Source organism: Mandrillus leucophaeus, unplaced genomic scaffold (assembly GCF_000951045.1).
Source record: "Mandrillus leucophaeus isolate KB7577 unplaced genomic scaffold, Mleu.le_1.0 Scaffold71, whole genome shotgun sequence".
Classification (NCBI taxonomy): domain Eukaryota; kingdom Metazoa; phylum Chordata; class Mammalia; order Primates; family Cercopithecidae; genus Mandrillus; species Mandrillus leucophaeus.
Window position 1 is genome coordinate 159518 of NW_012107697.1, and position 15105 is coordinate 174622.

Here is a 15105-nt window from a genome sequence, read left to right on the forward strand (position 1 = left end):
TATCTGTCAATGGACATTTGGTCTTCTTTCCGTCTTTTGGCTATTGTGAATAATGCTGCTGTGATTATTGGTGTACAAATAGCTGTTTGAATTATTGCTTTCAATTCATTTGGGTATATGCCCAGAAATGGAATTGCTGGGTCACATGGTAATTCTATTATAAATTAAATTAATTTTTTTCTTAGAGATGGGGTATTGCTCTGTCACCCAGGCTGTGCAGTGGCATAATCATAGCTCACTGTAGCCTCAAACTGCTGGGCTCAAGGGATCCTTCTGCCTCAGCCTCTTAAGTGGCTGGGACTACAGGTGTGCACCATGGTACCCAGCTATTTTAAAATTATTTAATTTTTATTTAATATTAAATTTGATTTAATTTTTTTGAGGAACCCCCATGCTGTTTGCCAAAGTGGCAGCACCATTTTACGTTCCTACCAGCAGTGTACAAGGGTTCCTCTGTCTGCCAGGCTGGCGGTCAATGGCACAATCTCAGCTCATTGCAACCTTCACCTCCTGGGTTCAAGTGATTCTCCTGACTCAGCCTCCCAAATAGCTAGAATTATACGTGCATGCCACCACGCCCAGCTAATTTTTTTTTTTTGACGGAGTCTTGCTCTGTCACCCAGGCTGGAGTGCAGTGGTGCGACCTTGGCTCCCTGCAGCCTCCACCTCCCCCGTTCAAACGATTCTCCTGCCTCAGCCTTCCGAGTAGCTGGGATTACAGGCATGCGCCACCACGCCTGGCTAATTTTTGTATTTTTAGTGGAGACAGGGTTTCACCATGTTGGTCAGGCTGGTCTTGAACTCCTGACCTTGTGATCTGCCCACCTTGGCCTCCCAAAGTCCTGGGATTACAGGCGTGAGCCCCTATGCCCAGCCAATTTTTGTATTTTTTAGTAGAGATGGGATTTCACCATGTTGATCAGGCTGGTCTTGAACTCCTGACCTAAGGTGATCCACCTGCCCCGGCCTCCCAAAGTGCTGGAATTAGCGGTGTGAGCCACCACACCCAGCCTTGTAGCCTTGAACTCCTGGGCTCAAACGATCCTCCCACCTCAAGTCTCCTGAGTAACTGGAACTACAGATGTGTGTCACTGTGCCTGGCTAATTTTTTTCATTTTTTGTAGAGACAGGGTCTCACTATGTTGCCAAGGCTCATTTTTTAGATTTTTGATAATAGCCATGCTTACGGTGTGAAGTAGCATTTCAGAATAGTTTTGATTTGCATTTTCCCAATGTTTAGTGATGTGGAACATCTTTTCATGTGCTTATTGGTCATTTGCATATCTTCTATCAGTGTCCTTTTTTACCCCTGATTTTTTTTATTTCTGCTCATTTTCTCATTTATTTTTCGTTTGCTCTTATGTTTGAATTGAGATTCGGCTTGTCAGATTTCATAAGGAGCTTGATTGGGATTGTATTGGATTTATATATTAATTTTGGGATTATTGACATCTTTACAGACTTGAGTCTTTCTGTTCTGGAATACTGAATGCCTCTCCCGTGGGTGTTTTTCTTTTTTCTGACTTGTCAGTAAAACTCTATAAAGATTTTGCACATTTTAGGTTTATGCGTGAGTATAAAATATTTTGCATTACTGTTGTGAGTGGACTTCATTTTTCCTGTTAGCTGTCCTAATAGATTGTTGTTAATGGTGGATGAGATGAGTGGCTTATTTTGGACTTGTCCATGTTGAAACACAGATTCTTGAAATATACCTCCTACATTATTTTCTTCTACCATTGGTCCACACTAGCTTGGATTATTACTTTTTTTTTTTTTTTTTTGATGGAGTTTCGCTCTTGTTGCCCAGGCTGGAGTGCAATGGCATGATCTTGCCTCCTGGGTTCAAGTGATTCTCCTGCCTCAACCTCCCGAGTAGCTGGGATTACAGGCGCCCACCACCACCCCAGCTAATTTTGTATTTTTAGTAGAGATGGGGTTTCTCCATGTTGGTCAGGCTGGTCTTGAACTCCTGACCTGCCTCCGCCTCCTGAGTAGCTGGGATTACAGGCGTGAGCCACCACGCCCGGCAGGATTATTGCTTCTTATGAGTTTAGAGTCTTCTGTAAAACCAGAGCTCTCACAATGCATTGTTCTTCCTCAGACTGTTTATTAAAATATTAAGATTTATCCTAGCACTTATGTTCAACATACTATAGTTTTTATACTTCTCCATCTAAATAAAACCAAGTTTGTTCCTATACTAGTCCAGCATGCATTCTCAAGAACTGCAGTGATTATACATCAGCATATAGAGATTAGGTATCCCAATCCTTTCTTCCTATATCTAAGCTAACTCCTTCTTAACCAAATGGTACCCTTTGACTCTGTGTTAATCCTTTCCTTCCCTCGGCTCTTAACCCCTCTCATTCCATCTTCTCCCTCCCTTTTCCACCCCCGCTGTTCCTCCTCTTTTACCTGCTCTCCCTTTTTCTTTTTTTCCCCTCTTTTTCTTTTTCTTCTTTTGTAACTGAGCAGGGACTAACTTCTGAACTCTGCCCGTCCCCAGCCAGGACATCACAGGTGACATTTACTATTTCAACTTTGCCAACGGGCAGTCTATGTGGGACCATCCATGTGACGAACACTATCGGAACTTGGTGATCCAAGAGCGGGCAAAGCTGTCAACTTCTGGGACCGTTAAGAAGAAGAAAAAAAAAAAGGAAAAGAAAGACAAGAAGGACAAAGAGACCCCCAAAAGTTCCCTGGTGAGTCAGTGGATGCCTCCTCCCAGAGAGGCCAGGGCTGAAATCTGGAGGGACATTGGGAACCTCTAGGTGTCTGCAGCTGGGAGGTTGAAGACAACAGTCAGAATATGGTAAATTCTTGATAGTATATCATCTAAACTTTGCCTGTCTTCTGGTCGATTTTCCTTTCAGCTTTTGGAATTCTGGAAGTTGTTGCCATGTCTACACATTTCCTTTTCTCCCCACTTGGGAAGTGCATGTTACCTAATAGGATTGATGAGACAGAGTCCTCTTCTGAGAATGGTTTTTGCAGTAGTAGTAGCAGTAATGGCATCGGCTGCTCTGGAGAGCGGGAACTGAAGGCGGTTGGCAGAGGCCAGTGAGCTGAGTGAAGTGTCCTTTCTCCTGTTCAGAGTCAGGCCTCCCCAGTGTGGGTTCCTTATTTGTCTTAAGGCGGTGTGAATTCCTAGATATCAGATGTAGCCATAATTTAGTTGTCAAAACACCGGGTGCCTTCAAGATTCCAGAGAAAAGCCTTGGGCTTTATCTGCTCATCTAGATTTTTGCCAGTGTCCTCAGTGAGTGGTGGGTAACTGAAGTTTAATTGCCATGTGATTTCCTTGTTGTTGTTTTTTTTGAGACGGAGTCTCGCTCTGTCACCCAGGCTGGAGTACGGTGGCGTGATCTCAGCTCACTGCAACCTCTGCCTTTCAGGCTCAAGCAATTCTGCCACAACCTCCTGAGTAGTTGGGACTACAGGTGTCCGCCACCATGCCTGGCTAATTTTTGTATTTTTAGTAGAGATGGGGTTTCACCATGTTGGCCAGGCTGGTCTCAAACTCCTAACCTCAAGTGATCCACCAGCCTCAGCCTCCCAAAGTGCTGGGATTATAGGCGAGAGCCACCACGCCCAGCCTGATTTCCTTGGTTATAAGTAGCTTTTGTATTTGAGTTCAAAGTATTCATATTAATTATTGTTTCATTTGTCCCTTTAGTACGTCTGAACCTAGGAGGTGGAGTTATTGCCCACATGATTTAGGTGGAGCAACTAAGACCTGGAGCCATACCAAAGTGAGGCCCAGGCTCTCCCAGAATGCTGTAGTGGTCCCTTTACCCAGGCCTGGGGCAGGTGGGGCATGCTGAAGAGAGAGAGGGACATAGGAACTCAGCTCAGCCCGTGGCGAGCACTGGGAACATCGTTTCAGCCCTCTTCAGTGGTCCACTTGTTTTGCTCTTACAGCTTTTATTTCCCTCCAGAGCCTTGTGCTTCCTCTGGTCCAAGCTCCGCAGACACTTCTCTCTTCCCTCCCCTCCCTGACATACTACTCATGTTTTGAGAAACACGGTAACAAGCCCATTCCTCCAGATGGAGAAAAGAGGGCAGATAATTTCCAGCTAGGCTAGATTTTCCAATGTCATGTTTTCGAATGGCAAAAGGTGGCCACAGGGCTTTTCACGGACCCCGGATTATTTGAAATGGTAGTCAGGCATCTGGGCAGACTGTGGCTTGACGAAAGGCGGGAGACGGAATGAAGTGAGGGTTCTGAGGTGGAGAGCTGGGTAAAGGACTGAGATGTAGATGTGTGATTGGGTTCTTAGAGCCCTCTGTTAAAAAGAGTTCCTTCCATGATTGCAGGAAGTGAAGAAAATGGGACAGCCCTGCACTGTCAGTCTGGTTCTTAGGGCTCAGGACAGGTGCCTCAAACTTGAGTTTGTCCAGGGGACAGCTCTCAGCCAGGCAGGCAGCCTGGACGCAAGTGGTTTGGACTCTCTGGAGGTGTGCACTCACAGCCAACTGGGGTTCAGTGTGAATGTTTGTAGAGGGGTGGTTAATTTTTTAGAAGTTTTTCTAGCCCAGAGGGTCTGTGACCATGTGGAGGTCTTTCAACAATACCAACTGGTTCACTTGGTAGACAATGCTAGACTGAGTTTTCAAGTCTCGGGTCATTTGTTATGCTTCTCTTCTCTCCCTGTTAAAAAATTTCTGGGTGTCCTTGATAAGGTTGGTGGACTTTTTTTTTTTTTTTCTTCTTCTTTTTTTTTTTTTTTTGAGACAGCGTCCTGCTCTGTTGCCCAGGCTGGAGTGCAGTGGCATGATCTTGGCTCACTGCAACCTCTGCCCCCTGGGTTCAAGCAATTTTCGTGCCTCAGCCTCCCAAGAAGCAGGGATTATAGGCGCCCACTACTGTGCCCAGCTAATTTTTTGTATTTTTAGTAGAGATGAGGTTTCACCATGTTGGCCAGGCTGGTCTCGAACTCCTGACCTCAAGTGATCCACCCGCCCCAGCCTCCTAAAGTGCTGTGATTACAGACATGAGTCACCACACACGGCCCAAGGTTGGTGCATTTTATAAAACTAATCAATCACAGAATCTGAGAGCTGGATAGTACATTAGGGATAGTCTGGTTAGCGATTTTCAGACTTTAGTTTGTAATAGAGCCCTGTCTTCAAGTCAGTTCCTCTATAGAGGTCCAGCTTATACAAAAAGAAATGGAGCTTCTTTGGTTGAACTTGGCAGTGTAGGTCTTTGTGACACCTCTTCTCTGTCACATGCACAATATAGTACCCCAAGGTACTGAACTTCCCAGGTTCCATGGAGCAAGGTTTGCAAACCATTGATCTAGTCCAGCCTCCTCTTTGTAAATAAGGAAACTGGAGCCTAGAAAACAATATATTTTCAGCCCAAGAGAGTTTTTATCTTTTCTTCCCTCTTCAGTTTGTGCTTTACTTTGAATAGAGAGGGTGGGTTTCTGCTGAGGGCTTACCAAGGGGTGAGGTAGCAAGTGTAAATCAGAAGTGCTTTGTCTTCGTTTTCTCTGCATGTTTATATACCCATCTAGGAAACGCAGCCTGAGAAGGGACTTCTGCCTCCTTCATCCTTTCTCTGCAGCCTGTCCCCTCCGTCAGCACCTGGGCTTCCTGATCTGGACCTAGATCAAGAGATTCAGGCTAGAAGTGAGGGATCCTATAACAAAGGAAAGAGCCCAGGCATGCTGGGCGACACCCCCTGGCGTTTCATGGGTGCCCTTCCCAGAAAGCTGCAGCCACTCTTCAAAGGCCAAACTTCCCAAATCCACCAGGTCTTTGCTGACATGGAGAAAATTTTAGGCAGGGCCTCAGCCCAATGCAGGAGAGAATTAGGTGATCAGCAGGGTCTGGAGAAACTCCAGAAGGCGACAGAGAAAATCTACCTGGGGTTTTCAGACCCTGAAACAGAAGAGCTGGAAATGAGGAGCAGACAGCAGAAACTGGGCACTCCAGCCCCTCAGAACACTGGGCTTCTCCAAAATGTGCAGGATGTGGTAGAAAGCAGGAGCCAGGCCCCTGTCCACTCAAAGCTTTCTGAAGCCATCAAGGGCCTGCCGCTGAAAGGGGAGCAGCACAGCCACAGCTTAGCCAAACTGAGCTCCACTGGCCCTGGAGGGGACAAGGGCCAAAGCCCCATTCCCACATCATCCCCTGAGGAGGAGCCCTCCCTGTCCTCTTGTTCTTCTGGCCACATGTTGCCTGCCAGGAAGAGCAAGTTGTTGTTAGATAGCAGCCCTACTGAAGACCTGAGCTGGCAGGGAGTTTCTGGGGAAGGTGGGAGCGTAGGCAGTGGGAGGAGGAGGAGAGAACCTCCCGGACTGTGGATGGAACAGGTCTCCAAGCTTGTCAATAAGGATATCCCAGGAAGCTGCAAGGAAACAGAGCCCAGTGACCCTGAGGCTCTAGGGGCCTTAGTTGAAAGTCTACCTCAGGGGCTCTTGCTAATATCACCTGAAACCCTGACATCAGAACCAGCTCAGAATCCCCTTTCAGGGAGGGCCCCCGGGGAGCCTCCTGCCGGTGAGAAGAGACAGACCCTCGGGTCTGCAGAGCTCCCTTGTAAAGATGAGAAGCCTAGTGTGTCTGGGCCTGACTTGGAGAACAGCAGCAGCAGCGGTAGCAGCAGCAGCAGCAGCAGCCTGGCCTTACACCTGGGCTCTCCCGTCCTGGACGAGGTGAACAACTTCCCTTGGAACCTGCAGAGCTCACGGGGATCTGAGGAGGGTGTGGCTCAGTCAGACTCAGGTTTCAGAGATCAACACTTCAGCCCCTTCTCAGTTCCTCACATGTCCCACATGCAGAGCCCTGTCGAGGAGCAGTCAGAAAGTGAAGACTACTCTGAGGATCAGAGGTTCTACCAGCACATCCTGCAGATGGTCAAGATCTCCAGGTGGCCGGAGGGCCTGGGGCTGCCTGAGAGCATGCAGGACATGCCGTGTAGACACAGCGCCAGCACAGGCTGTTGCATGGCAGCTGAGTCTTCTAGGATGTCTAGTGAGGGTGAGCACGAGGCCATCAGAGTCCTGGAGAGGGACTCAAGGCTTCTATCATGGGAGCCAGAGCTGCTGGAACATCCTCAGGAGGTGGCCCTTGCCCCTGCTGGGCAGGAGGCCTCTCAGCAAGCCCACTTCCAGCCAAGCAGCAGCCCCCTCAGGCAGGGGCTAGTCCAGCAGAGCTCCATCGGCGGGCTTGCTACAGAGCCAGGCAAGATGCAGCATTTCAACCAGGTAGGCTTCTTAGTGAGCGTGGCCTAAAGGCCTAAACTTGGCAGGGAGGGAGCAGGTGGAGTTGGTGTCTTACCACAGCTGTCAGGCCTGTGTTCCTGTTACCCACCCTTCCTTGGTAACTGCTGGCCCTTTAACTACCCAAATGGCCATTTTATGGGATGACACATATTTGAAGTTTCCTCTACGCCATCACCTGCAAGATAGGGCTGAGGGTATCTATGATTTCCCTTCCCTGGCTATAATTGTAATTCATAGGTGGTTCGTGTGCCTTGAACTTGATCAGTTTTGAGGGTGAGCAGAACGTCGCTAATCCTGGCATATAAACACCTTCCTGGGATTTGGGAAGCTTTTCCTATCAGCTGATTCTAGAGAGAGGTCCTTCCACATAGGCAGCCTACCCCAAAGCTCTGAACTTATCTCTTCTTGAAATCACACAGAACCAGAAAGTTAATATCATGTTTTATTTTTATTTTTATTTTATTTTATTTTTAGACAGGGTTTTGTTCTGTCGCCCAGGCTGGAGTGCAGTGGATCTTGGCTCACTGCAATTTGCACCTCCATCGCTTGAATCCCAGGTTCAAGCGATTTTCGTGCCTCAGCCTCTCCAATAGCTGGGATTACAGGTGCTCACCAGCCAATTTTTTTGTGTTTTTAGTAGAAATGTAGTTTTGCTATGTTGGCCAGGCTGGTCTCGAACTCCTGGTCTTAAGCAATCCACCCGCCTTGGCCTCCCCAAGTGCTGGGATTATAGACATGAGCCACTGCACCTGATTAGAGAGTTAATATTCTTTCTTTTAATTTTTTTATTTTTTTGAGACAGTCTTGCTTTGTCGCCCAGACTGGAGTGCAGTGGTGTCATCTCGGATCACTGAAACTCCACCTCCCGGGTTCAAGCTATTCTTATGCCTCAGCCTCCTGAGTAGCTGGGACTACAGGCGTGTGCAAACACACCTGGCTAGTTTTTGTATTTTTAGTAGAGACAGAGTTTTGCCATGTTAGCCAGGCTGGTCTCAAACTCCTGACCTCAAGTGATCTGCCTGCTTCGGTCTCCCAAAGTGCTGGGATTACAGGTGTGAACTGCCATGCCTGGCCTGAGAGCTAATATTCATGAGAGACGGAGGCCAGAACCTCTCTCTGCCATCCAGTGAGCTGCTTCTGCTCTTTGCCTCCTAGCGTCCCCAGAAAACCACATGGATAACCTGTGTCAGACTTGTGTAGACCGTATTTGTGACTTCACTCTTGAGTTCACTTCCTCCCCTACTGGGATTTATCAAATGGCTGACCTTGCCCTATCATTCTCCCTTTGTCCCTTTAAAGACTCACCATATTCTTCATTCAGAAGTCAAGTTGGATCAGAGACCATGGGGATCAATCTGAATTTCTCCAGCTATTCTTTTGCTGTTGCCCAGCTGTGGCTTTACCCAGTTGTTTGCTCTGCTTCCTAATTGCTGGCTTGCATTGGTTCTCTGTTAGCTTTAATAACTACTGAAGCACTATAAATATCGGATAAGCTGCAGATTATCCTGAAAGTTTTAATTAGCCCAGTGGCAGTAAGTTTATCTGCTCTGAAGGACAACTCCATGCATAGCCCCATACTCAGAGTTAATGGCCGTCTACAGAAGATGATCAGCTAGGAGCCAGGAATGTATAATTTCCCCGCTAACTGCTGATTTGGTCAAGGCCTGGGAGAACGAAGCCCTCAGCATGCTTGTCTCCCTCCCTCAAGCCCCCAGCACGTTAGCAAATTAGCCATGTTAGGAGTCTGTAATTTTCCATAAATACAGTGTGGGGATAATTTTGCTTGCTGATACATGGGATGGTTAGAAGGGCTGAAACCAGGAGGAGCATGCCTGGTTTGCCCAATTTACCTTGAAAAAGCTTTCTTGGGCTCTTCCCCCCAGCCCCCCACCCTTTTTTTTTTCTTAAGAGACCAGAGTTTTGTTCTGTTGTTCATGCTGGAGTTCAGTGATGGTAGCTCACTGCAGCCTTGAGCTCCTGGGCTTAAGCAATCCTCCCAAGTAGCTGGGACTACAGGTGTGTACCACCATACCCAGCTAATTAAAAATTAGTTTTTGTAGACATGGGGTCTTACTATGTTGCCCAGGCCAGTCTTGAACTCCTGGCCTAAAGTGATCCTCCTGCCTTGGCTTCTGAAAGTACTGGGGTTAGAGGTGTCGGGGACCATGTATGTCCTAGGCTTTTTTTTCTGCCACAGCCAGAGCTGGTGTAAAGTACTGTTTTAGACATAGCCTTGGGTTCCAATCCCATCTCTGCCCCTCACTGGCTCTGTAACTTTGGGCAGGGTTCTTTTTTTTTTTTTTTTTTAAGACAGGGCCTCATTCTGTAACCCAGGCTGGAGTGCAGTGGCATGATCTCACCTCACTGCAACTTCTGTCTCCCGGGTTGAGGAGCCTCAACCTCCCTCAGTAGCTGGGATTACAGGCACCTGCCACCACACCCAGCTAAGCCTCCCTCAGTAGCTGGAATTACAGGCACCTGCCACCACACCCGGCTAATTTTTAAATTTTTTTTTGGTAGAGACAGGGTTTCACCATATTGGCCAGGCTGGTCTTGAACTCCTGACCTTAGGTAATCTGCCCGCCTCAGCCTCCCAAAGTTCTGGGATTATAGGTGTGAGCCACCGCGCCCAGCCTGGGCAGGGTTCTTGACCTCACCAACCTCCATTTGTTCATATGGGGACTGTGGATAATGGCAGAGCCAGTCTCAGGTGGTTGTGAGGGTAAAATGAGACATCGCATGGAAGGTGTTTAGCCAGCGCACTGCTGGCCAGTGTTATGGTTATCAGCTCGTTTTCTCCTTCACAAAGATGTTCTACAACAGGCCAGATGATTGTGGACCTGCAGAAGCTCAGGAGTGGTTCTCACCTTACTTTCCTGATGAGCATCTGATGCAGAAATGGGCCCTCCTGGGAACCCACCCACTGGTCTGGCCCCTAGGCTTAGGCTACAGGTGAGAAGATGGATCTTTGGAACCTCAGCCTGGCTGCCTCTGGGTTTCCTTTTCTCTCTTCGGTCCTTGTGGGATTAGGGAGGATTGGAATTTTTGTGTCATCTGAGACATTTTAAGTTTGAGAAATGAATTTTGAAGGGGTCTTTGTAAATTGTCACCAGATTGCCATCTTTGCTTCTGATAAGTCTAGATTATTGTAATGTGAATCCCTGTGATGGTGGCAATTTTATAATGTTGGTGTAGCCCTGGGCCACTCACAAAGGCCCCTAGCACTCATCTCCTTGAGCTTCTCTGCACACCTAGTCAGGTGGCAAGGCACACATCATCTCCATCTTGCAGATGAGTAAACTGAGAATCAGAGAGTCTGTGAATAGCGGGAGGTCTCACGAATTCTGACGCGTAGCCTGATTTCTTTCCCCAGCCCTTGCTTGCAGGAAGGAGAACAGGGAAAAGAAGGGACCTGGTCAGCCCCACTACTGCCCTTCGGCAAGGCTCCTTTCAGCCACCTTCCTCATCAGTGGAAAGGGGAGAGAGTCCTTCTTCTGTTGCTCATGTGTATTTTTGTTGTAGTTAGTGCTGATTTTTTTCCAGACAGGGTCATTTTTATTTTTTAGAGGCAGGGTCTCGCTCTGTCTCCCAGGCTGGAGTGCAGTGGTTATATCTCACTGTAACCTTGAACTCCTGGGCTTAATTGATCTTGCCGCCTCAGCCTCCCAGGTAGCTGGGACCACAGGCATGTGTCACCATGTCCCACTAATTTTTTTGTAGAGACAGGGTCTCACTGTGTTGCCTAGGCTGGTCTGAGATAGGGTCTTGTTCTATTGCCCAGGCTGGAGTACAGTGGTGCCATCAGAGCTCACTGTAGCCTCCAGCTCCTGGGCTCAAGCAGTCCTTCCTCCTCAGCCTCCTGAGTAGCTGGGACTGCAGGTGCATGCTACCCCATCTGGCTCATCTTTAAAATATTTTTGTAGGAATGGGGTCTTGCTATGTTGCCCAGGCTGGTCTTGAACTCCTGGCCTTAAGTGATCTTCCCACCTTGGGCTCCCAAAGTGCTGGGATTACAGATGTGAGCCACTGTGCCTTGGCCTTAGATTTTCATCAGAGTAGTGCATGTCCGTAGTTTAAAAAGTCAAGTAGTACTAAAAGGCATATAAGAAAGTCTAGCACTTCACTGTGCAGAGCCCTCCTCAAAGGCAACCATTCTGTTGTGGTGTTTACGTCCATCTTTGTAAATAATACACTTAGACTGCTTTTTCTTGACTCATCAATTTTAAACTTTATCAATTGAGAATTCTTCTGCTAGATGAGGATTTGTCTCTGCTTTCCCCTCCTGCATCCTTCTTATATGGCTTTTATTTTATTTTATTTATTATTTATTATTATTTTTTTGAGACAGAGCCTCACTCTGTCGCCCAGGCTGGAGTGCAGCGGTGTGATCTTGGGTCACTGCAACCTCCACCTCCCAGGTTCAAGTGATTCTCTTGCCTCAGCCTCCTGAGTAGCTGGGATTACAGGCATGCACCACCATGCCCAGCTAATTTTTATATTTTTAGTAGAGACAGGGTTTCACCATGTTGGCCAGGCTGGTCTAGAACTCCTGACCTCAGGTGATCCGCCCACCTCGGCCTCCCAAAATGCTGGAATTACAGGTGTGAACCACTGCTCCTGGCCTTTTTTTTTTTTTTTTTTTTTTTTTTGAGACAGAGTCTTGCTCTGTCGCCAGGTTGGAGTGCAGTGGTGTGATCTTGGCTCACTGCAACCTCCGCCTCCTGGTTTCAAGTGATTCTCCTGCTTCAGCCTCCCGAGTAGCTGGGACTGTAAGCGCATGCCACCACACCCGGCTAATTTTTGTGTTTTTTAGTAGAGATAGGGTTTCACTATACTGGCCAGGCTGGTCTCAAACTCCTGACCTCGTAATCCACCCGGCTTGGCCTCCCAAAGTGCCGGGATTACAGGCATGAACCACCGCGCCCGGCCTCCTATGTGGCTTCTGAAAGGAGAGCGGAACCCCATGCGGCATCTGCCAGATGTTAAAGAACTGTTTACTGTGAGACAGCATGAGACTTATGAGAATCAGGAAACCAGCCTGTGATTTCTCACACAGTTGGCACAATGGTAATTTCTGGATGTTGTGTTTCATTAGCAGCCTCTGAGCGGAGGTGGTTTAAATTTGAGCGTGCAGGATTTAGATGTTTTATTTTTATATCTGTCTCCGACACTTTCAGAGCCACATGGTTTCTTGGATTGTAACAAGATGTTTTCTGTTGCCCAGGCCCTGGGTTCCTCATTAGCCCCAGTTCATGTTCCTCTTGGGGGCCTGGCTCCTTTACGAGGCCTTGTGGATACCCCACCCTCTGCCCTTCGTGGATCTCAAAGCGTGAGCCTGGGGAGCTCAGTGGAGTCTGGACGTCAGCTTGGAGAACTCATGCTGGTAAGTACTTTCTCTTGTGTTCAGTGTCTGTAGTTCCTGTGGGGCCGCCGTGTACCATATTAGGGACTATGGCCTAGGGGTGAGAAATAGACGGAATCGGTAGAGTCCTCAGAGTTCGTAATCCAGTTGGGAAAATGTAATTCACACCTGTATGAATGTGGACTCTGGGCTGTGGAGGATAGACGCATGCTGTAGGGACATCAGTGCTGATTTCTGAGTCTCTGCAGTCAAGGCAGTAGGAGTGGGTGAAGGGAGTCATTGGTGTGAGCTGCAGTCGCCAGGTCAGCTTCATGGACATGGTGGGACTTGATCTGGGAGACATTGACATAGAGAGTGGGGAGGAGCATTCTAAAGGTCATTCCAAAGGTCTTCAAGTGAGTCCTTTGACTGTCCTTCTCTATTTTGAAGCCTTTGCAGGGTCTCAAGACCTCTGCTTATACAAAGGGTCTCCTGGGCTCCATACATGAGGACAAGACTGCTCTCAGCCTCTTGGCTTTAGGAGAAGAAACTAATGAGGAGGATGAGGAGGAAAGTGACAACCAGGTAATGATGAAGTCCCCTCCCTGGCCTGGAAACCCTCCGTGCTATATTTTTTCCTTTTGAAAATGTTTTTGCTGTGATAGAAAAAATATGTAACATAAAATTTGCCCTTTTAACCATTTTAAAGTTAAAATTCAGTGGTATTAATTACCTTCACAATGTGTGCACCCAACACCACTATCCATTTCTTTTTTTTTTCTGCACTCCACCCCCCACTGTTCATTTCTAGAACTTGTTCATCATCCCAAATAGAAACTGTGTACCTATTGAATGATAACTTCCTATTCCCTCTCCCTCCGTCCTTGGAAACCTAATCTGCTTTCTGTGTCTATGAATTTACCTATTCTAGGACCTCATATAAGAGGAATTATACAATATTTGTCCTTTTGTGTCGGCCTTATTTCACTTAGCATAATGTTTCAAGGTTCATCTATGTTGTAGCATGTATTAGAACTTTGGTCCTTTTTAAGGCTGAGTAATATTCCATGGTATGGATATGCCACATTTTGTTTATCTACTCATCTGTTGATGAATATATATGGATTGTTTCTACCTTTGGCTGATCTCTGTGCTTCTTTTTAAAAAAGCAAGATTTTTTTTTGGCCCCCAGCTTCATTTCTTGAGCAGTCTATTATACCTTCTAGATCTGATCCAGAAAATACAGCCAGCAGAAAGCACCTTGGCCACTTGCTTGGTGCACAGCATAGTTTGTGCTGGATGGAGAGCCGTTTAGTGAGGCTGCCTCAGTGGTGGTCCTGCCCCAAGTCCTCTGAAGCCCTGCCTGGGCCCGCCTGGCAGCTCAGCAGTGCCCCGCTTTTCCCTCTGCACACCCCTCACCCTGGGTTGACCAGTTTCCTCAGACTTACACTTGTCATCATTTTTGTTTCTAGAGTGTCCACAGCTCAAGTGAGCCTCTTAAGAACCTACACCTGGACATTGGGGCACTGGGGGTTGACTTTGAGTATGAGGTAAGAGCCCTAATCCCTACAGGCAAATGTGTCAGCCTGGCATATCCCTCCTGTTTTTATTAAGCCCCCCTGCTTTGTTGTAATGCATATTTGGAAAAACAACCGTTGTGTCCCAGTCCTTCCAGATGGGATTTCTGGGGTTTGGGGGAGGACAAGAATAAATGAATGGATTCCTGTCCCTTCCAGACCCTGCCTCTAAACAAACAAATGTCAACACTCATTATGTTATTGTAATACCTAAAACCTCCAGTAGTTTTTTTTTTTTTTTTTTAAGAGACAGGGCTTCCCTGTGTTGCCTAGCCTGGAGTTACAGTGGTGTGAACAGAGCTCACTGCTTTGAATTCCTGAGTTCAAGTGATCCTCCGCCTCAGCCTCCTGAGTAGTTAGGACTACAGGCATGCGCACCCATGCCTGGCTACTTTTTACCTTTTTTGCAGAGACGAGGTCTCTCTGTTGACCAGACTGGTCTCAAACTCCTGACCTCAAGCAGTCCTTCCGTCTTGGTCTCCCAAAGTGCTAGAATTACAGGTGTGAGCCATTGTGCCCAGCCATGTGTTTTTGTACCTAGAAAGGAGCTTTCCCTACCATGTATCCTTTGTTTAGTGTCTAATGTATTCATTTAAATATAACGTTTCTCAAAATATTTCTTTCTTTTTTTTTTTTTTTGAGACGGAGTCTTGCTCTGTCACCCAGGCTGGAGTGCAGTGGCGTGATCTCAGCTCACTGCAAGCTCCGCTTCCCGTGTTCACGCCATTCTCCTGCCTCAACCTCCCAAGCAGCTGGGACTATAGGCGCCCACCACTACGCCTGGCTAATTTTTTGTATTCTTGGTAGAGATGGGGTTTCACCATGTTAGCCAGGATGGTCTGGATCTCCTGACCTCGTGATCCGCCCACCTTGGCCTCCCAAAGTTTTGGGATTATAGGCGTGAGCCACCGCACCCGGCCATATTTCTCTAACTATTCTTTTTTTT

At 47.4% G+C, this 15105-nt stretch overlaps 1 protein-coding gene across 1 annotated transcript in view; it reads left to right on the forward strand.

The window, feature by feature from the left end:
- The window catches only part of CEP164 (centrosomal protein 164kDa), a 105855-nt gene that overhangs the window by 20933 nt on the left and 69817 nt on the right, over window positions 1–15105 (forward strand). The window contains exons 4-7 of the mRNA XM_011965001.1: window positions 2510–2708; window positions 12466–12624; window positions 13033–13167; window positions 14055–14132. Coding sequence (XP_011820391.1) covers window positions 2510–2708; window positions 12466–12624; window positions 13033–13167; window positions 14055–14132 — 571 coding nt within the window. The remainder of the gene's footprint in view (window positions 1–2509; window positions 2709–12465; window positions 12625–13032; window positions 13168–14054; window positions 14133–15105) is intronic.